At 36.9% G+C, this 25,982-nt stretch overlaps 1 protein-coding gene, 1 non-coding gene and 1 pseudogene across 2 annotated transcripts in view; 1 reads left to right on the top strand and 2 right to left on the bottom strand.

The window, feature by feature from the left end:
• The first annotated feature begins 2,450 nt into the window (after positions 1 to 2,450).
• DTWD2 (DTW domain containing 2) overlaps positions 2,451 to 25,982 on the top strand; it is a 55,745-nt gene continuing 32,213 nt past the window's right edge. The window contains 4 exon segments of the mRNA XM_045837913.1: positions 2,451 to 2,566; positions 6,431 to 6,563; positions 17,997 to 18,091; positions 20,383 to 20,579. Of these exon segments, the coding sequence (XP_045693869.1) occupies positions 2,451 to 2,566; positions 6,431 to 6,563; positions 17,997 to 18,091; positions 20,383 to 20,579 (541 nt within the window).
• LOC123818202 lies at positions 8,659 to 8,820 on the bottom strand. The gene has a single exon (XR_006785591.1). It is a non-coding gene; the product is annotated as a U1 spliceosomal RNA (small nuclear RNA).
• Positions 15,461 to 17,327, bottom strand: LOC123818036 (annotated as a pseudogene).

The following is a 25,982-nucleotide window of genomic DNA, read 5'->3' as shown; positions in this document are numbered from 1 at the left end:
GTTTTTCTAGACATAGTTTTTCTAGTTCTTTTTGGGTGTGCCCAGTGTCTTTGTGAGTGCCATTGTTAACACTCCATGTTATGGAACTTCTCCTTTCCTATCAGTACACCACACACCCTTATTCATTGTCATCTAACACACCAGCCCAAGGAGGGAGTGTTGATACTTTCTTTAGCACCCCATTGTGTCATTTTACTTAACCCGCTTTGGAGAGCACTGCTTTAGGCATCTCTTCTGGGGCACAGGTCTCCGAAGGTCTCACTAAAGATATTTATTCCCTTTATAGAGTTGCTCTTCCTTTCCTGTAACAAGGTTTTATGTTCTAAGCTTATCCTTCCTCTGCTCCTGAAGGCAGTTATAAAATAAAATAGTATAATGAGAAAAACAGTTTGAGGGGTATGAGAATATTATTTCTATCTGTACTTGAAGCAATCAGATATAGTATAAGTTACCTATTTTTCTTTTTATGAGGTAAAAGTTTACTATAATATATTAAGAAGAGCTGTTTCTTTTGTAATTGGTTATATTGACTATAGTTTCGGAAATGTAAAATCTATTTTATTATAGAGATTAAGTTTCTTTAAAATGACAGTAGAGGGCACTGTGGTATTTAGTTTTTCAAAGCTTGTTTTAAAATGACGAAGTTGGCATTTTTCTGCGTAATGGAGTGTCTATTCAATTTACTGAAGGCATGAAACTCTTTGTCCTTTGCTTTTTCACTTTGCTGGGACTATAAAAATTTTGTTGAGTATTCGGAAATGAGGTGTACTATTTTTCTGTGTCCTACATTTCCTTTTCTTTTTAAGTGAGTGAAAGAAATCCTTTAAAAATAGTAATTCTTACAAATGTATTCACTAATCTTTATAGTTTGTCTATGTGAGGTTTTCTTTCTTTGTTAAAAAATGTTTAAAATGTGCTTGTTGATTTAGAGAGAGGAGAAGGGAGGAAGAGGTGGAGAGACAGAGAGAGAGAGAGAGAGAGAGAGACAGAGAGAGAGAGAGAGAGAGAGAGAGATGGAGAGAGATGGAGAGAGATGGAGAGAGATGGAGAGAGATGGAGAGAGATGGAGAGAGATGGAGAGAGATGGAGAGAGATGGAGAGAGATGGAGAGAGATGGAGAGAGATGGAGAGAGATGGAGAAAGAGACATGTGAGAAACATCCACTGGTTGCCTCTCATACGCACCCCAACTGGGGAAGAACCTGCAACCTACCTAAGTGTCCTCACCGGGAATTGAACCCCCAGCCTTTTGGTGTATGAGATGACACTCCAACAACTGAGCCACACCAACAAAGGTGTGAGATTTTCTTGATTCAAATTAGTATTATGAGAAAAATAGTTTTCAGTGAATATTTTGTAAGCAATTTAATTAAATTTTTGGAAAACATTTTTGTAGGTTCCAGCATTTCCAGTCATATGCCAGCTTAATTCCAGGTGCCCGCAGGCTGTCAGAGATAGTGTGCCCAGAGTGACAGGTTACCTCGTGCTGTAACATGCACTTTGGAAGCCAGTCTATCTTAGTCTGACAGGAGTCCTACATATTTATCCCTATAATCCTTAATGAGGAAAGGGAAAAAAAGCTTATTTTATAAAATTTCCTTGGGGAAATCAATTATTTGAAGATTATATTTAAAGAATATAATTTATATTAACTGGGTTGTATATATTTTACAGATGATAAGCCACAATGATGGAAAACAGTATTTATAATACATTTCTAGTTTATTATACATGTGGAAGAGGGAAAAACCTCAGCTCTTTACTTTGGTCATCCTATTATACATTAGCTGAAAAATGACAGTCATAAATGATTATACTTTTATAATAGTTGCCTACAATTCGTGCAGTAGTTTTTCCCCAGAACTTGCTTGGTGCTTTATTACTAGTTTTACGAAGGATGGAGTTGGAAGACCTAGTGTGTGTTCAAGATCACATAGCAAGGCAATGACATTGCCAGTGACGCATGTCAGTGCATTATTCTCCTAGCCTGTACCCAATTTTTTTCATATATATATGTGTGTGTGTGTATATATATGTATGCATATATATATATACATACACAAATCTAGAAGTATTTGACTTTTTAAAAAATGAATGTTCATTATTTATAAATAATGTTTTGATATGTAGTTTTCTGGTATTATTTTTTCCCTGTCAACCATCGGAGTTCAAAGGAAGGAAGGAGCTTTCCAACATATGGAGGACAAACAAGCTCCATGAGGGCAGGGTCTTTGTTTTGTTGTCCCAGGTGCCTAATATCTGGCCCATAGTTAGGTGTACAGTAAATATTAGAATAAAAATCTGCTGAATTTACAAATTATTTTATCCATTATCAATTTGAAATATTTAAATATTTAGGAGTTAAGTGTGGATGTAGGAAGAATTTTTGTTCTTTGGAAAAGGCTTTTATAACGAGAGCAATTACTGTACACTTATCCACTAGTTTAAGAGATGGCTTCACATTTGGACAACTCATTACCAGTGCAGTGTATGCAGACCACCGTGGAAGAGGAAAGTGTGAGGAAACTTGCTGTTCAAGTACAGGCTAATAAGCACAAGTTCATATTGTAATGTAACTCTCTAAATATAAAGTTGATTGATTGCAATGCAAAATGTTTTAAACAACTAGTTTTATTAGTTTCAGGTAAATATAATTAGACAGGTTAATAAAGGAGACATGCTTTAAAATAAATAGGCAATGATGTTTTATGAGCACATCACAGCATCGGGCAAAACAATTGGTTTTAGTTTAAATCACAGTTAGTGTTTACACATATAGTGCTTAGCTGTTCTTTTATTAGTAAATATTGTGTTTAGTAAATATTTTTGCCTCTTATACTATTGCTTACCGGAATGATCAGAAATTATAACAAAGGAAGATCTGATACTCTAAATTCAATTTATACTAGAAACTGCTTAAGTATTAGAGAGGAAGTGAAGGAGAGATCAACATTTGAAATGTAAGAAAATGAAGGAATAGGATAAGAAATTATGTAGGAGGAGAAGGCATTCTGGTATTCCTTTTTGGAAGTGGGCCAAATTCTTGCCTTCATGTAGCTTACTTTGTAGGGAGGAAACCCACCTTGAGATAATGTAGTGTCAAATTGTGATAAAAATGCCCCTCTTACTAATTAGGTTGAACATTCTTTTTCCATTGCATTTTACATTTTTTAAAATAACAGCTTTATGAAGATATGATTCATATACCATGACATTTATCCTTTTAAATTGTATAATTCAGAAGGTTTTTTTGTTTGTTTTATTAGCCAAGTTTTAGCAGAGTTCTCTCTGAGTGTCTCTCTTCCAGGTGTTTCTCTGAAAGCTGCCTTCTTCTTTTGGCCTCCTGCCCATTAGGATGCGCTAATTACCAGATGACTGCTCTGCATTTTGGTGTGGTGCCCCAGGGCATAAATTGCTCAGTGGTCTGGTGTTAAATTATGGTCGGGGTAGTTTTTGTGACAACTCTTTGAGGTTTGTCCCAACTGCGGGTGTGCTCCTCTTAGCTTTATCTCCTTGTTTTTTTTTTCTTTTTTTCATGAACTAGCTGACTTATGATTTAGCTTGTTCTCAATGAAGAGGGGTTATTGTTTTTAAGGCGCCCTTAAGGTTGAACTTCCTGGCACTTTGTTTCAAATAAAATCAGTTACTTTTGTGAGAGCTTCAGAGCCCTTATAGTCTGCCTGTCCTCCAGGGCAAACTGCTTGAGTACCGTTCTGTTCTGGGCAGAGGACTGGGCAGAGGACTGGGCAGCAGCCTCTGGCTTCCTACTTCTGGTTTCCTATAAGCAAACTGGGGTGAGGATAGTGGGGCCCCAGCAATCTCAGCCTACCACCCTCTGGTAAAGCTTCTGTTTCATAGGTGGAGACTGGGTGGAAGAAGGGAGTCTCTGCTTTCTTAGCCATGGTCACCAGGAATTTAGCCTCTTTAACTTGGAGTGGGAGGGGATGAGAAATGCTGATGATTTACCTTTCTCTGTGACAATCAAGGCTTACTGTATAAGATCTGAGAGGGAGCTTTGTTCTCTGGGCCACACTACCTGGAATGGAGCTTCTTTCAACCTGAGCTGGGGCAAGGCAGGAAACAGGTTATGGCTCAGATGCCATTAACTGTCCCAATACCAAATTTTAGTAGATGTTCTCAAATAATATTTCTTTATTCAAATACACCCTTAGGACAATTTCCAGACTTTAAATGGTTGTTTTTTAAAAAGAGTTTTTGCCAATTTTGCTTGTATCACTGGAAGTGAAACTCTTCAAACTACTTAATTCTAAGTATTCCTAAAGTTCAAAGATGTCTTCTCAGTAAGGAAATTACCATACTGGGTAACTGACTAATTTTTTTTTTCTTATCTTTTCTGAACAGAGGTTTTGGTCAGACATGAAACCCAGAACTACCAATATCAGAGTAGTTTTTGCACTACCCTGACTCATATTAAAGACTTTATAATCACTATATATATCATGAGCTAAAGATGTTATTTTCATGGTTTATTTACTTAATGTTCTGCTGCCCACAGAAATATGCAGCTTCCTGCCGGCATGTTTACTTGATTGGATTTTGTGTTTCTTTGGCTCTATTGGCATGTGGGTGTTTTCTCATAGGACATTTAATATTTTTTTGCATTCTTTTGTGTCCTTAGAATCATACAACTTACAGATATTTAAATTGATATGCAATTAAATTCTGAACTTTTAAATGGCTTCATCTGATCTGAAATTACATTTTATAAAGTACTTTTACTGACATCTATGCATTTCAGTCATATACAGAATTTCATATAAAAAGTCAAACTTAAAATTTTAGAATCTGAATGTGCCTCATTTTTTAAATTGTATTGAAGAATTCTTTCCAACTGTCACCCTTGATATGCTTGTCAATATACCTAGCTCAGTTGATCACTCTCTCCTCCTTTCTGTGCTTACTTCTGTTTACTCTTTTTGTCACCACTGAATGACTGACTCCCTTCCTAAAATCTGCTCACATTCCTGAGAGAGAATCCAGCATAGGCCAGTGATCACACCAAATCACTTCATATGTCACTGGCAAGAAAGTATATTGGTTTTCCTTGAGTTAATCATCCATTTCAGTTTTGATGATGGAGTGGGGGAGTGAGGCCATGTTGTAAAACACATTTATACCTCTGCATAAGATGATCATGTAGATCAGGGGTGTCAAACGCATTTTCACTGGGGGCCACATGAGCCTTGTGGTTGCCTTCAAAGGGCCGGATGTAATTTTAGGGCTGTATAAATGTAACTACTCCTTAACAGTCACGTGAGAGCTCAGCACTGGTGTCAGGCCGGATAGAACAAGGAGGAGGGCCAGGTTTGGCCTGAGGGCCTTGTGTTTGCCACCTGTGGTATAGATAATTTCTTCAGTAGGAGTACAGGTTTGACAGTTTCCTGCAGAATGAGGTGGTAGCTATAATTGAACTAATGTACAAACATTTATTAATATAAACTTTTTTTACCTTGGGCTATAACTCTGCATAAGCAAAGTTATAGAAGTAGATAGTAGTCAGTTTTGTAGTAGTTATAGTTAGTAAGCTGTTGGGAATTCCCTTTTATGTAGCATTCACTTGTATACTATTGTAATGTCATAGAGCATCTGTCTAATAGTGATGTGAAGATTTACTTCCATGATTTACTGTGTCTGGCTGCTTGCTGAATTTAATACTATAAATGAACAAATCAAATGTAGGATTTAATGCTAAAATATCCATGTATGTTCCTGTAGTTTTGGGAAGGACACTCAAGAAAGAGGTCATCAGTTGCCCCTGGAGAAGAGATACCCTAGGCTGGAGGACTCAGAGGAGAAAGGCACCCTTTCATTCCATCTGAGTTTTGTGATGAGCATCAGTGTCTCTGAAACAGTAGTAAAGCACTAAGCAGTGGCACAAGGGAAAATAGACAGACACTCTGTGTACATAATTCTTGCCAGCTCTAATTTGGGGGCTGCTGTTTGGGTTTCTTCTCACAATTAGTAAGCTCTCCATGTTGATTGATGGCTAAATTTGATTAGAACACTCTTCTAGGCAATAAAAACTCTGTTCTAATTTTTGTCATTATATTGTTCCCTCCAACTTCAGATGATTTAGAAAAGTTGCTAGGTTTCTCTGTAATGTGAGATCTGTTCTTGATTTGGAATACAAGTTAGTAGAAGTGTTGCTTCATGAATAAAGAGGCCATGGCAGTGACTTAGAAGTATTATTTTACTACAGATAACTAAGACAAGATTTTTTGTAGTACTTTGATCTGTATAAATGGTAAAAAAATCTACTTGAAGCTTTTTTCAAAGTCTTGTATCTAAAGTCTGAGAGACTATATTTTTGGTGTTTCATTTTAAAAGAATGCCTTTAGCAAATGTCTTTATAAAATATAAAATAAAGTTGGGTTATGTTCAAGTTTTAGGTTATTGTTGTATCATTGTAGTCTAAACACTTACAGGCCTTTTTTTTTCTTCTTGCCCGGTAGCTGGTCTCAGAAAATGTCTTTGTGTTCATTTCTACCAGTGCATCCTTTACACATACCTACCCACTTGTACATAATTCAGCATCCAGCAGTGGTGAGTAAGATTTTGTAAAACACACAAGTTCAAATAGACTATTAGTACACAAGCAGAAACACACATATGAACGTATTCATTCCTCCCAGCTCTTCAGCATTTCTGGCAGTAAATTTATGATAAATGCTTTTTTTGGAGGGGAAATAGTTTCTTTTATGTCATTTGGTAGTGTAGTGCCATATGCTTTGGAGATAGAGAAAATAGTGTTATTTTATAAAAACTGTTGAATAGTATATAAATTTAGAACTCTAGTAATTTTGTGTGAAGGAAAAATGAGATTTTTGTGAGTAAAAACCTAGGAAAATCAGTGCTTTTGAAATTATAATTATAGCTTATATTCATTGATGTCTTCTGGTAAAATAGAAGTAAATCTCAGCATTTTATTTTCTTTTTATTTATATTTTATTATGTTATAGTTTATTATGTTACAGTTGTCCCAGTTTTTTCTCCTTTATACCCCTCCACTCAATACCCCCTTACTCCCTCAGGCAGTCCCCCTACCATTGTTAATGTCCATGGGCCAGCGTATAGTTCTTTGACTACTCCATCCTATCCTGTACATCCCCATGGCTATTCTGCAACTACCTATTTGTATTTCTTAATCCCATCACCTCTTCACCCTTTCCCCTACATGCACCGCCCATCTGGCAATCATTGAAACTCTTTCCACATCCATGATTATCTGTTTTTGTTTGCTTAGTTTTTTAGATTCAATTATTGATAGATATATATTTATTGCCATTTTACTTTTCATAGCTTTGATCTTTTAAAAAACAACTCCTTTTAATATTTAATATAATAATGGTTTAGTGATGATGAACTCTAATTTTTTCTTGTCTGGGAAGCTTTTTTTATCTGTCCTCCTATTCTGAATGATGTCTCTGCTAGGTAAAGTAATCTTGGCTGTAAGTCACTGCTTTTCATGACTTTGAATATTTCTTGCCAACCCCTTCTAGCCTGCAAAGTTTCTTTTGAGAAATCAAGAGTTGACAGTCTGAAATATCCCTCCAGCACTTCAGCTGCCACCTGTGGCTGCCTGGCCAGCCCTCTCCAGTCTCCTCTGCACTCTGTATCAGGCATGTTGCTGTGAAGCTGTTTCTTCTGTATGTCTGTGGTTATAAGGCTTCTCTCCTGCTGTTGTTCAGTTGTTTATGCCAGATGATTTCTCCACAATTTAGTTGTAATTCCAGATTTATCCTGGGAGGAGGTTAGTGTAGGGTCCACTTACTCCTCTGCCGTCTTGGATCCCCTGCCTATTATTATATAGCCTTTGTTTCCATCCTTTTACTTTCAGACTGTGGGTCTTTTGATCTGAAGTGAGTCTCTTGTAGGCTGTAGGGAACCGCTTCACAGGACATGGAAATGTAGCTCAGCACCCACGTGGAAAACCAGTGGGGGGTGAGTTGGCATGCAGGACCATGCCCGTGAAGTTCTCCCTTGGGAAATCAGGCCTGCACACCTAGGCTGCTTTGTGACTTGCGATTGCTATGCTATCTTCAAAGTAACTTCCTGAAGTCTGTCGTAATTCTCCCAAGGACTGAAATGTAACTAGACCTGTTACTCTTGCCATTTCTTGCATTTGCAACATTTTTCAATGGACTGAATTTAGGAGTTTGGGTCTTGGCAGCCCTTGGGTTCCTCCTTGTCTTAATCCTTATTTGTGCTTTATGATATATATGGAAGTTGTTTTCTTGTGACTGCATTAAAAAACAGCAAATAGTAGGTTTCACAGGCCTCACAGCTATAATTGATTTAAAAAACAAAGAAGGGGGAGATGTTGGGAGCCACCCTGCCTGGTTTCAGGAGCTGTAACCCCCCCCTCCCCCGCCACCCATAGCTAAGGCTGAGTGAGCAACCTTTGGATCATAAGCCACTAAGGAGACATAAGCCACTAAGAAGTGGCGTCCCTGGCAGGGGCGCCACTTCTGCTCCATTTACTTCATCCATAACTGGCCCCCAATGCTTGATCAGTTGGCCAATGATGGGTAAGATTCCTCAAGTTACTAAGTTGTGAGCTCCAATAGATATACCACTATCCTGTAAAGATTTCAACTTGTTACCTGCTTTTTCCCATATTTTTCTTTTTTTTTTTTTAGGGGGGAATGTGAACACAAACCCCCACTACCACAAATTATGCAGTCGAGTTTCCCATATTTGGGGAAATCACAGGGGTCAGCACATCCAGAGTTCAGTGGATAAGCCTTGACCTGAGAAAACCACCTTCATGATCATGGTATCTCCCCTGCCAGGTAAGTATCTTTTCCCATATTTCAATATCTAAGGTTCCTTTATCAGGAAAAGCAGGGCAGTATTTTATAGTTTGTAAAAGCTGAATGAGATGGCATTCCTTCCTCTTACATCCCGCTCCCCAGAGGAGCTGCTGTAACACATGCAGGTAGACTTCCTGCTCCTTAGATAAACTAGAACCCATTTTTGCCTTTAAAAAAGGCTTTTTACTTTCGATTATTGTTTTTTCAGATTCTGCCATCTGTGCTGACCCTAGCTTAGTTAGCTATCTGAGGATATAACGTGGTGGGTCGAAATGTTCTGCTGGTGGAAAACAGTCAGGGAGAGGGTACCGGACTTTCCTAGTACCCCAACCCTGCTTCTGTGTCTTGGGTCCTCCCTCAAGCATTTAAGATTGCGAGTGGCGGCTCGAAGTGCTAGGTGACCAACCTTTATATTGTGCATTCCTGGACGAGCCAGAAGTTAGATTAAGCAGTGTTGGAGGTCCCTATAAGGCCCCTGCACGTCTTGGGAATTGATCCCAGACACCCTTGCAAGGTTCTGACTCATGTGGGAACACTCAATTTCTTGAGCTGAGGGGAGGAAGTGCCTTTTGTCTTTGGAGCTTGGCAAATGCCAAAAGCTCTCATATAAAACCTATCCTCTTTTCCTTATGCAGGTGGACTGAGAGAAAAGGCAAAATTGAAAGGACCACAAGAGGTGGCTTGAAAGAAACAATTTGCTGATGTGCTTGTAGATAGCCCTGTAATTAGTTGCTGTTTTTAAAGCTGATTAAAGGGAAAGTCTTTGCTCTTTCTCCCAAGCCTAGACCTAGTTGGGGGTTGTGCATTGGAGATGGACTTGTGAGTGTTTTTACAGTGTGCCTCTTGTTGTGTGAGCTTTTTCTTGCAGATGGTGGGAAATCTAGTATTCTGACCTGGCTCACGTCCCAACTTATACCTCTCAGGGGTGCCTTCTAGTGGCGAGCGCCCTTGTGGATCTTAACTGCTTGACCCCTGTCAGTGAGGTTGTGGCAAATCCTTGGGGGGAGAGAGCAGGGCTCCTGCTTAAAAAAAAGGTACAGTTGCAAAGTAGTCCTAAGAGAGGGCCACCTAGGAAGAAAACCCTTTTCCTCTGAAATCCAACACATCCTACAGCCTTCCTGAAAAGCACTCAGGGTCATCGGCCTTTACTTGGGCTGATGCATGCTTACTCCAACCAAGTTGGTGTGTTGTCCATAACAGTGATGGCTCGCAGCCTTTGGGTCCCTGTTCAGGTGCCAGCTGACACGTGCATTGGCCCATAATGCACCAGTGTTATGGATAAGATATGAGACAAATTCACATGGACTACCGAGTCCTGTGGAGGAAAAGGAACAGCATGGCTACCCTCTCAAGGTGGCCTGGCCACTCTCTCAAGAGGAGAATGCTACGTGCCCTTGCCCTGACAGGCTTTTATTGGGTTTAATTTGCACAGGAATACAAGTAAAGCTCATTAATCATTTTTAGGCAGTAAGGATCAAACAACAGATAGCATACAAAGAACTGCTAGGGCTTATTTTGAGTCAGGGTCTGTTAGCTAAAAGGCTACAAAACTTTGGGAAACAAACTCATTTCCTGCTTGGACCCTTATCATTTAATTGAGAGCATTCTTAGCAAAGCAGGTTTCACAGGACTTTACATATTCTTTCTCAGGCCTGATCACCCAGGGAACCTGCCCTTTCTAGCACAGGGCTGCACCACCTTCTGTCATTGTTTTGGCTTAAGTCAGGCAGAGGAAGCCAGACAGCCAAGAGATTAGGAGACTTCTCGCAGACAGAATGAAGACTCAGGCTTTATCAAAGCTGAGGGGCGAGGGTCCATCACCCCCTTTTGCTATAGCCCCCCAAGTCCTTCTCTGGGGCCTCCACATTATCATGCCTGTCTTAGATCATTCCCCCCGTTGGGGAATCTTACCTGTCATTGGCTAACTGACCAAGCATTGGGGGCCAGTTATGGATGAAGTAAAAGGAGCAGAAGCAGCGCCCCTGCCAGGGAGATAAGCTTTGTCTCCTTAGTGGCTTATGGTCCAAAGGTTGCTCACTCAACCTTAGCCATGGGGGGATTACAGCTTCTGAAACCAGGCAGAGAGGCTCCCAACAGTAGGCACCACGTGTAAGATCTTATTTTCTTATCCATTCAGCCACCCTATGTCTTTTGATTGGAAAATTTAACTGATTTATGTTTAAAGTAATTATTTATAGATATGTACATATTACCATTTTATCATTAATATTTTAACTCTTTTTTCCTTCTTAAAGATGTCTCTTTAACATTTCTTGTAATACTGGTTTGGTGGTGATGAACTCCTTTAGCTTTTTCTTGTCTGTACAACTTTATCTGTCCTTTGATTCTAAAGGAGAGCTTTGCTGGGCAGAGTAATCTTGGTTGTAGGCCTATGCTTTTCATCACTTTGAATATTTCGTGCCACTCCCTTCTGGCTTACAGAGTTTCTGTTGAGAAATCAGCTGACAGTCTTATGGGAACTCCTTTTTAGGCAACTATCTTCTTCTCTCTCACTGCTTTAATCTTTGGCATTTCAATTGTAATGTCTTGATGTGGACCACTTTGAGACCATCTTGTTTGGAATTCCTTGAGCTTCCTGGACCTGTATGTCTGTTTCCTTCACTATGTTAGGAAAGTTTTCCATCAATAACTTTCAAATAGTTTTTCAATTTTTTGCTCTCTCTCTCCTTCTTCTGGTACCTCTATAATGTGAATGCTTGTATGCTTGATGTTGTCCCAAATGCCCCTTAAACTATCCTCATTTTTTTGGTTTCTTTTTTCTTTTTGCTCTTGTGATTAGGTGTTTTCTGTGCTCTTATTTCCCAAATTGCTGATTTGGTTATTTGCTTCATCTACTTCCTGTTGATTTTCTATAGCTTATTCCCCATTTCAGTTATTGTATTCTTCATTTCTGATTGCTGCTGCTTTTTTTTTTTTAAGAATTTTTATGAGTTTACTTGAGCCAAACTGATGATAACTGCCAGGAATCAAAACCTCAACATATGGAGAAAATGCTCTGGAGAGTGGCAGTTTTGCACCTTTGTTATACATTACAGTCAAAGGAGGAGGCATAAGGGGGTCACATGAAATCTGTTGGTGGTAGATTGGGGAGTTGGGAAAAGCAAAGCAGGGAAATCTCTGGGATTGGGTAAAAAGTAAAATGATAGGCACATACTTCTTTTATGTAGGTAGGTACATGGTAGTTAAGTCAATAATTATTGTGATAACAATAACAAGGAGTTGATTTGTGGTCTCCAATAACAATGAGGGGATTTTTGGTCTCCGCTCTGGTGCATGGTTGTTCCTGAGGGACTCAGAAAAAGGGAAGTTAACTTGACATTCCATAAATATGTTATGATAGATGCAAAAAGATAATAGGCTCAACTAACCTTAACCCTAACCCTAACCCTAGGACATGACCACCCACCATGAACTGCTTTTAGTTAAAAAGTTTTGATTTCAGACCATTTTATGTGGTTTCTTTAAGTCTCTGATTTGTAGACCTGCCACATAGGCCTCTCCTGAGCTTGTCAGGTTTTGTATGTGGCCTTTTTGTCCATATGTCCCCTTTTGGTCATAAATTAGTCCAAAGGATGTATCAATGACCAATCTTTTGGTTGGATGATGAGGTCCCATGGTGCTAGGAAGGCTCATTCCTAGGAAGTCTCAGTGTCAGCATTTGTCTTGCTGAATGACGGACCTTTGGGGATGGGGCAAAACTGTAACCTTGGAGGGAAGTCCAGGCCGAAGTTTTTCTCCAAAGGGAAAGGCAGGCAAATGGGAGGCAGTCAGCTCATAGGGGTTTTTAAAGGAAACCACTCTGGACCATTTCTAACTTACAAGCTATTATGATCCAATTTTTCTTTTTGCCCATCTCACTTTTCTATATATTGCAGTTAATATAAAATTCACTTATAGTTTTAGGGCATACCATATGTTTTAATTTTCATAATCCAACCATGAGATGGGTTCTATCTCCATTTTTGTTTCCTGTCTTCTTGTTGAAGTTCTCACTGAGATCACTGAGAATTTTTTATAACCAGTTTTTAAACTCTACATCTTGTAGATTGTCTCCATTTTTTGTTTAGTTCTTTTTTCTAGAGCTTTGTTCTGTTCTTTCACTTGGGACATGTTTCTTTCTCATTTTGGCAGCCTCCCTGTGTGGGTTTTTTTTTATTTTTTATTTATTTATTTTTTTAGGTATTATCTAGAGCTGCCACATCTCCTGGTCTAGGCAAAGTGGCCTTATGTAGTAAGTGTCCTTTGGGGCCCAGTGGTGCAGTCTCTCTGGTCACCTGAGCTGGGTGTTCTAGGTTTGTCTCCTGTGTGGATTGTGTGTACTCTCCTGTTGTATTGGGCCTTAATTGCTGTTGGCATGTCAGAGAGATTGATCCTCAGGCTGATTGGTTGTGAGTTCTGGCCGTTACTACAGTGGAAGAGCTTTTCTGTAGGGGCTAACCCTACAGAGCAGGATTTGCTTTAGCCACGTTCTGGTGCCTGCTGAGTATGCCCTTTGGGTATGTCATTTGTGGTGTGGTGGTGGTTGAGTGGTGCTCTGGTGTGGTCTGAAGCTGGCCACTGGGTGTGTTGGTTCTGGGGTTTCTTGGAACATGCAGGCCAAGGTCAGCTATTTCCTGGGGCCCTTTCATGTTGGGGACCGCTCTGTGCAGTTTCCAAGACTGAAGCCTACACCACTTGAAGACTAGAACAAAGATGTAAAAGATACCAATCCACCTTTTTTCCTTTTCCAAATGATGAAACATGTATTCTTTAGTTGCAAATTGTTAAATATTCCATTTATTGGGCAATTTTTTCAGTGTTAACAATATATTTTGGTCATAATTGTGACAGCTTGGTCACTAGCATTATTTTGTTGCATTTAAACTTAAAACACTGTGCAGGTCAAATTTGCATAAAATGATAGCTCACTGGCCATAACAGTTTTGGGTAAAGCTTAACTTTAGATGGTGAATGCTATTATAATTTTTCAGACTACATAATATAATGTCTTTTTATTATTATGTGGTTCCAGACATAAGATGGCCTTTATAGCATAGGTGTTTTCATTAATTTGTGGCAACTTTAATGTTTTTAATTCCGCCCTTCCTTCCTTGTTAACTCAGTTTAAGTAATCATTCCATGACTGCATGCTGCAAATGTATTTTATGTATATAGAGTGCATTCTTACTTTCCTTATCAGCCAAGGACTTTTCCAGTCTTTTATCTATCTCAGTAACACTGGACTGCCTCATGCCTAATCTCAGGACACTATTTTCAATAAAAGAATATACCAATTTGATGACTCCCTCTAAAACATGATTGAAAACCATTTGGATAGGCTCCAGGAGGTGGTTATGGGTAGTTATGGGAGGTGGTTTCGTTAAGGAGAGTTAGTACCATGAATGCTATGGAGGTGATATGATGGAGCATTTCAAAGAGTGTGTGTGTGTATATATAATTTATATATATATATATATATATATATAAATTATTTAAGGATAAAAATAAAACAGTTCTCTCAAAAATAAAGCTTTACAGGAAAGTGATAATATGTTAAACTGCTTGGCCTTTTGTGAACAATGTATATGTAACCATAATGATGTAAACACTATTTATTGATTTAACTAAAAATATCTGAAGACATGAGTGTAAGTAGTCACATCAGAGAGCTGAATCCTCATTTATGGTATTGGTATTATGGAGGCTGTAGTTATACAGGGCAGTAGTTAAGAGTAAGGGCTCAGGAACCAGACTTCTTGAGTTTAAATGTATAGTAACTCTGTAAACTGTAACCCTGGGCAAATTAATTAAACTGTTTCTTCAGTTTTCTCATTAGTAAAATGGACATGTTAAAAGATACACTTCTTTACTGGTTTATTGTGAACAGTAAATTATACATACATGGTTACATATAAAATGCATTTTGAATTATATACATTAAAGTTAGCTGTTATGATAAGTAGTTTGTAGATGATTGATAAATTATAAAATTGATAAAGCAAGAAATAGCAGAACACACATATTCTTTAGAGATATGGAGATAACTTCCAGAAGATATAACTGGAAGAGGTAAAGTGATTACCTCTGAAAGTGCTATAGCAGAGTGTATCAAGGAACATTTTAAATGTTTTGGCACCATTTAATTTGATATATGTAGATGTGTTATTTTGATAAAAGTTTGGATATTGATTTGAGTATGTGTCAAAGTCTTGTAGAGGTGGTCTGGAGGTAAGAAAGCAGTACGAAACAGTGTAAAACATTCTCAAATGCCCCATCTCACCTGTCTTCTAGTTCCATTTATGTATTAGCTGCTCTGGATTGATCTTTTCATGTTTCCTTAGAACTCCAGCATGTTTTGTGTTCTTTTTGTTTTAATCCCAGCAAATTATTACTCTCCTGTTTTCTAACTTTTTATTAGGTAGATGAATTTACTCTTAGCATCTTTAAATCTATTTTTTATATATACTTTAATCAACACTCCAGGAACCCAGGAGCAAGAGAAGGACACACAAAAATGTCTCTAAAGGGTGTGTGTATGTGTACACACGTGTGTGTTTGTGGTTGTTGAATACTGTTACCACAACCCGGTATCTGAACAATCTTTACAGAAAATTGTGGTTTGGTTTATTAACTCTCAGCAACCCGTTCCTGAGCTCCAAGAAGCTTACGTTTTTCTGAGCTACCTGATCTTTCTTCTGGGCAAGAGACATTTTGAGATGGTGCCACCTCTTATTTTTAACTTTTTTCTTAGGCTTCTTTCATAGACTGGATTCTCACGTATAGCAGCACAAGCTTTCTTACACATCTCCTACATCATGTCTGAAGTTGCCTCCTTCTTTATGTACTGAGAGAATTATTTTTTATAAGCATTTTCATCTTCTTCCATTAGGTAATGCCTATAGTTTGCAACGTTTTGACTCATGATGTGCTTCCAATGTATTTCTGCATCAAATTCCTTGCTTTCTGAATCGTAACCAGAGAATTGTCTGGTACTGTGAGGGATAGACTAGCCTCCATCCACGGCTCCTTTTAGGGACCCCAAAACTTTATTTTCAGTAGTTCTGGCAAGGTGCAGGCACCAGGGTGACCATCAGTACTTTCCACATTGTATTCATCTCAGTTACCTCCACTTGACCTTCAAAGATAATGTGCATGCCCATAATATTGAGAAGCCCACAGACCTGTATCAGGCCAGTGTGGTGTGCTGGAGCATAATTTGTGAGGCCATCATTCACACCATACTTTGGGAGTTCATGAGTGTAACTATCATGTTGGGGACCACCCTATGTGGTTTTGGAATTTGCAGCCCTGTGAGAGCAGGCTCCGAAAAGGGGCTAGTAAGTCTCCCTGGAAAACCAAGTAACGCAGGTGGCAGACATGACCCAACTCTAACACCAAGGGTTCCTGTGGGAATCAGGCCCGATAAATACATTGTATCCTTTGAAGACTGCTCTGTTTTGCTTTGTATGGCTCTGTTGATACAAACCAGAAGCTGAAGTTCAAGGCATAAGTATTAACTCATTATCTCATGAAACATGTCTTTAAGACCCTCTGGTGTCAGCATGACTAATAGACCCTAACCTGTGACAGATCTTTGTGTTCCTTCAGTTGTTATCTATAGATAATACCTGTTTTTGTGTGATTACAGGCTTTTGACATTGATTGATGAGCTATGCATGTATACAGCTACACATACTGATCCCAGTAAAAGGCATTTGGGAGAAGGGCTCAGGACATTCCCCACTGGAGGGAATCCCCACCCCCTTTCCCACTGGAACAGCAAGATTGTGTCCGGCGACTTATCTCTCATCTGCGGCGAATGGGAGGAATTCTGCAGGCTGGAGTTCCTCCCACACTATCCTATCTCCTTACATATGGGTGTAAGCAAACTGACAAATTTTATTTTTGTTGGTGACAACATGAACTATCATCCTGTTTTCGGGTGCATTGTTCTTATTTTTATCCTGGGCTACCAAGATTTTCTAGGCATAAAAATCAGTTTTTTTCTCTTGTTGTCTTCTAAATTTTCCTTGGTACCTCTTAAAGTAGACCTTATTTTTGACAATTTTAACAAACCCCAGCCTGCGGAAGAGAGCCCCACATCCACGCCTCACCCCGGACCTGCAGGCCCGGTGCGGCTCTGGTGGGGGCGGGGGTTGTGCTGCACAATACGTTCTCTTTCTGTTATAAACAAGTTTATTATAAATTCATTTGTAACTATTTTAGTAAATTCATATGTAACATTACTGTTTTGTGTATTAATTTGCTAGATAAAATGATATTCCTAAAGTATGGTAATATTTGCTATTCCTTGGAATTCTTCTATAAGGATGATCTGTCTTTATACTCCCATTTATCTGTTTATATCAGTCAGGACTCTCTATTTTATACTTTGGGTTATGGTCTGAATACTAGATTACTTACTTTGTTACTCAAGTTGTTCCAGGTGGGCCATTAGAGCTCTTTGCGACCAGCTTCTGTGTGCCATGGACATGCCTCATCATTTTGTTTTCTGAACACTTCCTTGCTTTCTGGGCACAAAGATCTAGGCAATTATCTTCCAGCTTACATACTATTGTACAAAATGTAATTACTATTAGAATAAAAAGTTTGTCAGAATAAATAATTCAATTTAGTTAAGCACACATTTACATTTTCATTATTTTAACTATGACTTACTATAATCTTGTTTTGATCAATAAACTCCTTAACATACCCAAGTGGAATAAAAATGTACACTTGTAGTATATTTACTACCGATAATATCAGAGAAACTTTGTTTTTTTTTTAAGATTTTATTTATGTTTAGAGAGAGGAGAAGGGAGGGAGAAAGGGAGAGAAACATCCATGTGAGAGAGAAATTGATCTGTTGTCTTTGTAGGCACCCTGACCGGGACCAAGCCCACAAACCTAGGCAGGTGCCCTGATTGGGAATTGAACTGGCAGCCTTTCACTTTGTGGGAGGGATGACACCCAACCAAGTGAGCCACACTGGTCAGGGTGAACCTATAGTTTTTTTTTTTTGTTTGTTTGTTTTAATGAAACTGTAGTCTGTAGATTTGTGAACATTGTGTATAATGTTATGAATCAAATATTGATCATAAAATTTTTAAAGTGTGTTTTTTTAAGAAAATCTACATTTTAATTAATTCTTTAATTGAAGGAAAGCCAAGTGTCTCAGACAGCTCCTCTACTAGCAGCATGCCTCCCCCAGGACAAATGTAAAGTCAAGACTGGTCATTGCTTCAGTGAAGAAAGGTAAGTTAAAATAATTTTTTCCACACAGATCTTTAAAAAATGACTTTTTGAAGCTTATCCTTTAGACCTAGAACATGATACATTGTAAGTGGTCAAAAAATTTAAGTTTTGCCTTTTCTCTCAAAATTATACAAGACAAAGCAAAACATAAACAAAAATACCTCCCCAAACAGATCAAAGTGGAATAGACAAAGGAATGATCGCATTACCTGAATTCTCAACATATGTATGTATGTATGTATGTATGTATGTGTATATATATATATATATGTTGAGCCTAAAAGGACATGTATATTAACTGTTTATTTCATTTTTGTTCAGGATGGTAGGGTACTTATATTAGTTTTGGTTTAGCCTTTTCTTTTTTTATGTTATCTATAAAAAACATTTATAGAAGTAAACACGTCTGTTTTTAACCCATCAAAACTTTAAGATGCAGTGACTAACTAGTACTATATTTAGTATTGTAGTTGCAGGCACACACTATATATTTTTTAAGGATAAAATGCCTTTTTTTGTCATATTTAAAATACTCTTTTTGATGAGACCCAGTATTTTTATGGTTGACATGGCTATTATACAGCAGTCACTAGTTGATATCTTCATTGACAGATCTATAGTGTCTTGGATCTTATCTGTCATTCCATTACATAACCCATTATCATAAATGGGTACAAATACATGTTTTATATATATATATATATATTAAATTTTTCTACAAGTCTTTTTTATACCTTCGAATCACCTTTGTTGCTTTTCTGCCCATTCATAAAGCCTTCACAAATTTGATCCTGTCTACATACTAAATGTATTTTTAGATGTAAAATTTAATGTCTCTTGAAAATATGGAGATTTATTTTTTCAGTTCACTTATGAAAATGTGAAGTAAGACTTGTTCTAGTATGAAGCCTGGGGAATTGACCAAGCTTTTTCCTTCCTGTGTTATTTTTTAGCTTCCTTTTGTAATTTAGCTTCATGTTATGAAAATAACATAATGTTAGAACTTTATATAATTTTTTCTGTTCTCTGAAACTGTTGATTAGGCACAATTTTCTCATATGGAGTTTTCTGTTGTAGATTTTGTATTGCCTTGCCCATAGAGGAGAAATTTGCTCTGGGCTTGGTTCTGCTATTGGGAATTTTGCCATTTTGTTGAGCATGGGAACGAGGTTCAGAGCTCATCACATGGGGAACGGCTACATCATTTACACTGTGACCCCCCTTTCACACTGTGACCCCCCTTTCACACTGTGACCCCCCTTTCTTTCTTTATAATGATAGTTTTTCTGTAATTCTTGGGTGGGTGTGATATATAGGTGGAACCTCTTCTACCTAATCTGCCAACTTGGACCTAGGTTATTTTATGGCAAAAGTGGTGAGTATCTATGGTGGTAAAATTGGAACCTATATGGCTATCTAACTCCTCCATGAATGTGCTTGAGGATGAGAAGTTTGATACTTTTCCAAGTAGCTCATCCTATTTGAGCCCACTATATTAACTCGTTCAGTTTTTTTCCGTGGTGCCTAACATAGTGCTTACTCAGTAAATTATTATACACTGATGAGTTTTTAACTAAAGCTCATTAAGATTATTGATTTAGTATTAATCTGGTAATTATTAATTTAAGTTTTTCTTAGAGGATGTGGTATAACCATAGAGAAATGATTATGAGACATATTACTTTTAGTGTCTTTTGTAAATAGAATTAAAAAATACTTTTAAGTTTTTACCTCTATTATGTAAGAAAACAATTGGGTTTTACATATCAACTACATATCCAGTGATTTTCTAAATTGATTTTTAAGTTGTAGAAATTATTTTGTAGATTTCCTAGGTCTTTCTATGTAAGTATCATTATTATATGCAAATAGGGTCATTGATACTTCTTCCTTTCATATCTTTATAACTTATTTTTCTTGCCTCTTTGAAATAATTGGGACCTTCAGTCCCATGCATATTAGAAGTGGTAAAAGACAACATATTTACCTCTATCTCGGCCTCAAAGAACATTGTTAAATATGGTATCGACAGCACACTTTTGTTGATGCCTTTTACTGGTTTGAAGAAGATGCTGTTTATTGTCTTTTAAATGGCTTCTTAACTTGTCTTCTTTCCTTTCAAGCTTATTTTGTTTCCTGTACACAGAGGCTGTCCCGTTTATTTTTACATCTCCAGTCCCAAAGTGCTTTGATATGTATTTTTATCTGTATTTTTGAATGAAGTTCAACAAGAATAATAAAACTTTTGTTAACCTACGAGGTTAAAAAGATTTCTTAAAAAAATCCTTTAGAGATCCTGAACTTTCAACGGTTTGTCAGAAGTCTGGCACATTAATATTGTATCCAGGGCTGAAGCTGCTCATTTGAAAGAATTTGTATTAGTCTCCTGTTTATCCTTCCACAGGCATCGTCATCAATGGCACATGGAGCCAGGCTAAGGACACACTTTATAAGAATTCCATGTTCCCACTGCCCAAACAGGCAAATCAGTAGTATTTCTTAAAATTATTTAATTTATTTTTAACTTTACATTTTTCATTGACACTATTACAGGGGTTCCCATTCCTTCCCCACCTTTGCTCACCTCCATCCAACCCCTGTGCCCCCTTCCCTCTGACCATCATCACATTACTGTCTGTGTCTATGGGGCATGCATATATGTTCTTTGGCTATTCTTTTCACCTTCTTTCACCCAGTTACCTCACACCCCTTTTCTCTGACAGCTATCAGTCTATTCCATGTATCTATGCTTCTATTTCTATTTTGTTCATCAGTTTATTTTGTTCTTTAGATTCCACATATAAGTGAGATCATACGGTGTTTGACTTTCTGGCTAGCTTATTTCACTTAGCATAATGCTGTCCAGGTCCATCCACGCTGTTGCAAAAGGTAAGAGTTCCTTCTTTTTCATGGCTGCATATTATTTCATTATGTAAATGCACCACAACATATTTTTTTACCTACTCACTGACTGACAGGCACTTTGACTGCTTCTATACAGATATTTTAATAATTCTCTTAAAATATTCTTCACTAAGTAAAAAATAATACTATAAAATGAAAATTTAGGTCAGTTCTTGTCTAAGTTTCCCAAATATAAAAATAGTATAATTTAAGTTAACGATATTTTATTTCTAAATATAATTAGTCATTTTTACCATACCTTCAATATAGATATACCCATATACCTGCTTTTTGCATAAATTTAACATAGCTGTTACTTAGTTTAGTTGATCCATTCAATTTCTGTAGTAATATAAAAATTTTGCTCCATATGCATGAGAGAAAATAGGAAAAATCAGAAATAAGAATTAAAATCCAAATATTGCTTTCTTTACAGAAAAATATGTTTATTTTCCAAATATGTAACCATATGTTAGCTTCATACTTACATAATTAAGGAATGAGAGAATTGTAATGCAAACCCATTTCTTGGCCTCCTTTTAATCTGGGTTTCTAATACATCCAGGCCACATGGCTGTGAATCTCTTCCCTCAGAGGAATTTTCCCAGGAGACTCTTGACATTTGTTAGGAATCCCAGGTGAATATAGAAATGTCTGTAGAGGCTCTTGACTTTCTTCATAAACTTGTTTTTAGTGAGTATTTGCATTTCCTCATTCTACTGTCTTTTAAACTTCCACTTAAAGCTCAATTTCTCACTTGAAAAGCAGAACACTGTTGGGAACACTCACTGGCTGAGACATTTCCCTGAAAACTTTTTCTTGTGTCTACACAGAACTATAACAAACTGGTTTGTTATATATCTAATCTACTAAAATTCAAATTTATCATTCTTTTAATTTTTTAATTGAGTTATAATTGAAATATTGTGTTGGTTTTGGGTATATAGCATAATATTTCAATATTCACATATATTGCAAAATAATCTCTATAATAAGTCTAGTTAACATCATCACCATACAAGTTATCATTTTTTCTTGTGATGAGAACTTCTAAGATCTACTCCCTTAGCAACTTTGAAATATGTAATACTGTATTATTAACCATAGTTACTATTCTTAGATCCTCAAAACTTACTTATTTTAAAACTAGAACTTTGACCCTTTAACCACTCTTCACCCATTTTGCCGACCCCTAACCCCAACCTCTTTTAATCACCAATCTATTCTATGTATCAATGAGCTTGTTTTTTGTTTACTTTAGTTTGGTTTTAGATTCCAAGTATAATTTATATCATATTTGTTTTTCTTTGATTTATTTCACTTAGCACAATGCCTTTCAGGTTTATCTCCTGTTGTTAAAAATAACAAAATCTCCCTCCTCTTTATTCATTCATCTGTGGACACTTAGGTTGCTTCCATATCTGGCTATTTTAAATAATGCTGTGGTGAACATGGGAGTGGGCTTTCAGATATCTTTTTAAGTCAGTGTTTTCATTTTCTTCAGATTAGTCTATTAATTTTATCCAAAACTTTAGTTTTGTTTACTTCTATTACCAGCATTGGGAATTGGCATACTTTTAAAAAAACTTACTGAATTTATTGGGGTGACATTGGTTAGTAGAATTAGGGAACCATAGAGCCTCATTGAGATATGGATACTGAATAACCTGTTTTTACTATTTAAGTGACTTCTGTACTATACCTTACAGTAAGTATGCTTTACATTAGTACCACAGCAAAATATTTACTTCATGTTCCAAAACTTCGATGTCCTTAGGGAAGAGTCAGAACAGATGAATGCAAAATATGGAATGCCAGAGGTTTACTATATTGGTGATTCATTCTTTGGACCTTTGTATCAGAGTTCACCCATGTTGTAGCAGATATCAGAAATTCATTTTTATGGTTAATATACTGTTATATGCATACACCATATTTTATCATTCATCCATTGGTGGACATTTAGTTTGTTTTTGCTTTTGGGCTATCGCAAATGGTGCTTTTATAAATATCTGTGTCCAGGTTGCTGTATGATGCCTGTTTTCAGTTCTTTTTGGAACATACCTAGGATTAGAACTGTTGGGTCATGTAGGACTTCTATATTTAACTTTTTTGAGGAACTGCCAAACTGTTTTTCAAAGCAACTACACTGTTTTATATTTACATTTCCCCTAGCAATATGGAATTATCCAATTTCTCCCTATCCTGGCCAACATTAGTTATGTCCTATATTGTTTTTAATTATGGACATCCTGGTGGGTATGAAGTGATATTTCATTGTATGGTGTTTTTTATTTTTAATCCTCAAGGACATGCTATTGATTTTAGAGACCAAGGAGGGGAGGGAGGAAGAGAGAGAGAAAAACATCGATGTGAGAGAAACATTGACCAGTTACCTTTTGTACATGCCCTGACTGAGGACCGAACCTGCAACCTAGACACATGTTCTGACTGGGAATCAATCCTGTGACCTTCCAGTTTACAAGATGACACCCAACCAACTAACTGAGCCACAATGGCTAGGGCTCATTGTGGTTTTGATTTGTTTCCCTAGTGCCTGATGATGTTGAGTGTCTTTTTATGTACTTAGTCACTTGTGTATCATCTTTGGAGAAATAGCTTTCAAATCCTTTGCTGATTTTTAAATCTAGTTATTTTTCTTATTGAGTTGTAAGTGATCTGTAGAATAGCTCCTAATTAGATACATGACTTGCAATTATTTTCACCCATTCTGTGGGTCTTTATTACTTTCTTGTGTTTCTTGAAGTGCTTTTAATTTTGATGAGGTTCAATTTATGTTTTGTTTGTTTGCTTATTGACTATTAGATTTTTTAATACTCAGCAAAAAAGAAGTGAGGAAAAAAAAACCCTGTAGGCCTTGAGTACAAATAAAGTTCAGATTGGGGAGCAGTGCTTAAGATTCCCTGGGTACCAAATGCTAGAAATACTTTCAGAAGTCAAAAACCTGTTAAGCTGTTCTCTATTAATTTAATTTAATTTGATTTACTTTTCCAAACATTCTTACAGTGGTTATTATGTCAGTCACTTTTTAAATACAAATGTTAAGTAACTTTATTGTTATAACAAATTTCATAAGGCACGTATTTTTATGGTTTCCATTTCGTAGTAGCAGAAACTGAGGTACAGAAATAGTAGGTATATGACCTTGGGAAAGTCATACTTAACAAGTGGTGGAAACAGTAAAGAGTTATAACATATATTTTTAAAGTTTCTATATCAAATATGATGTTGATATTAAGAGGTTAAGACTAACCCCTAATTTTAATCATAGAGAAGGACAGAGAAGATGTTTTATGGTAGCATGTTGAGAATGGGTAGGGCTGCTTTGGAAAATCTGCTGCAATCTGGCTAAGCATCTAATGCCATACCAGTAGGTTTTTCAAGTGTTTTATCTCTGGGAACTCATTAAATAGGCTTAATTTTTGTTATTTTAAATTATACTTGCCTACATAACTTTTAGATATATTTTGTATATCTTATGAGAGATTAGGAATAGTTGCACACACTTATCCATATCTAAGTGGTAATTATCAGCTAACATGTTATTATGCATGGAAACTTTTATTATGGCCTACACATTCTTTATATTTATTGGACAACTCATTAGATCCATGGAAAGATATAATTTCATGAGCCAAATATTTCACATTAGAAGGAGGAGAGGGAAACTGATGATTCCTGGTATTTGTGGTAATATGAGGCCATAATTTGTTTCAATACTGTTGAAACAAATCAACATTTAAAGTAAAAGTTAATATTTGCTTTTGCCTCCCTTCCAGGGAACCCTATAACTATACTTTCCACCTCGAACCTGCAGGTGTTTAGAGTTATGAGTATGTTGTGATTGCCTCCAATTTTCCTCTGTGCTCGTATGCAATACAATAACATATATGCATTCACTTCTAATGCATGTGCCCCATTCAAACATTCTTTAGTCAATGGGCCAGTGCTCTGTGCCCAAAAGGCCCTGAGTATGCAGAACCCTGAAAATATTCACAGAGCATTGTTTTCAATACTGGTGATTTAAATTCTGAGCTCTAGGTACCTTTTGTTAAAAAATATTTTAAAAATATTTTAATTATAGTAGACGATATAATATTTTTAGTTTTCAGATGCACAGCATAGTGGTTAGACATTTATATAACTTATGCAGTGATCCCATAAGTCTAGTACCACCTTATACCATACATAGTTACTAGCTGAGCTCTAAATTTCCTATTTAAGTTTCATAACAGCAGAATTCCCAGAACATGATGATAGACAGCTAATTCATGGTATCTTAGAGCAGCCTGAGCTAGGACAAAAGTTAATTTGGAGACATGCCCCCATGAGAAGGAAAATGGGATTGTAATGCGTATACATTGTCATCCCTCAAAAAGCTTTTTTAGCTTTTTTTTTAGTCATTGTTAGGATGAGTGGCAACTTTCCAAGCTCTTTAAGTGCAGAACCGGAAATGGGAAGAAGAGCAGGAGGTTGCCTTTTTACTGTTGGTTGTGTCCTTTGATGCACAGAAATTTTCCTGAGAAATGAATGACAAAGCAATTAGTCAGTAATAAACTAAATTGAAATTTTGATCTATCTGGAATTTCTTGTTGATCTTTTAGAAATATATACTAAGGTAACTTTCCATAAAAATTTGTTATAGTACTTTCTGTATATAAAAAGAAGAGCATGATACAGAATTTCATTTGGTCCACCTGTCCTTGTTTTTCGTTTTTGAATTTCTCTTTTTGCACCATGTTAGAGTATCTCCTACTTAATGGTTGCTACGTAGTCTCCAAAGGTAATTTTTAAATTGTTCTTTGTCATTTGCATTATCCTGCCCACAGGATAGTGAACTAGTCTATTCTGACATTGTTAACTTGTCCTCATCAGTAGCCCAGTAAACACATTGTCTCCACAATTCCATTGTTTGGATTATTCTGGTGTATAAATGCCTATATGAATAATCTCTACACATTTATCT

The sequence above is a fragment of the Phyllostomus hastatus genome, unplaced genomic scaffold, assembly GCF_019186645.2.
Source record: "Phyllostomus hastatus isolate PE091 unplaced genomic scaffold, TTU_PhHast_1.1 phas_contig_254, whole genome shotgun sequence".
Lineage (NCBI taxonomy): Eukaryota > Metazoa > Chordata > Mammalia > Chiroptera > Phyllostomidae > Phyllostomus > Phyllostomus hastatus.
The sequence above is the reverse complement of the archived record's forward strand: the minus strand, read 5'-3'. Positions and strand labels throughout refer to the sequence as shown.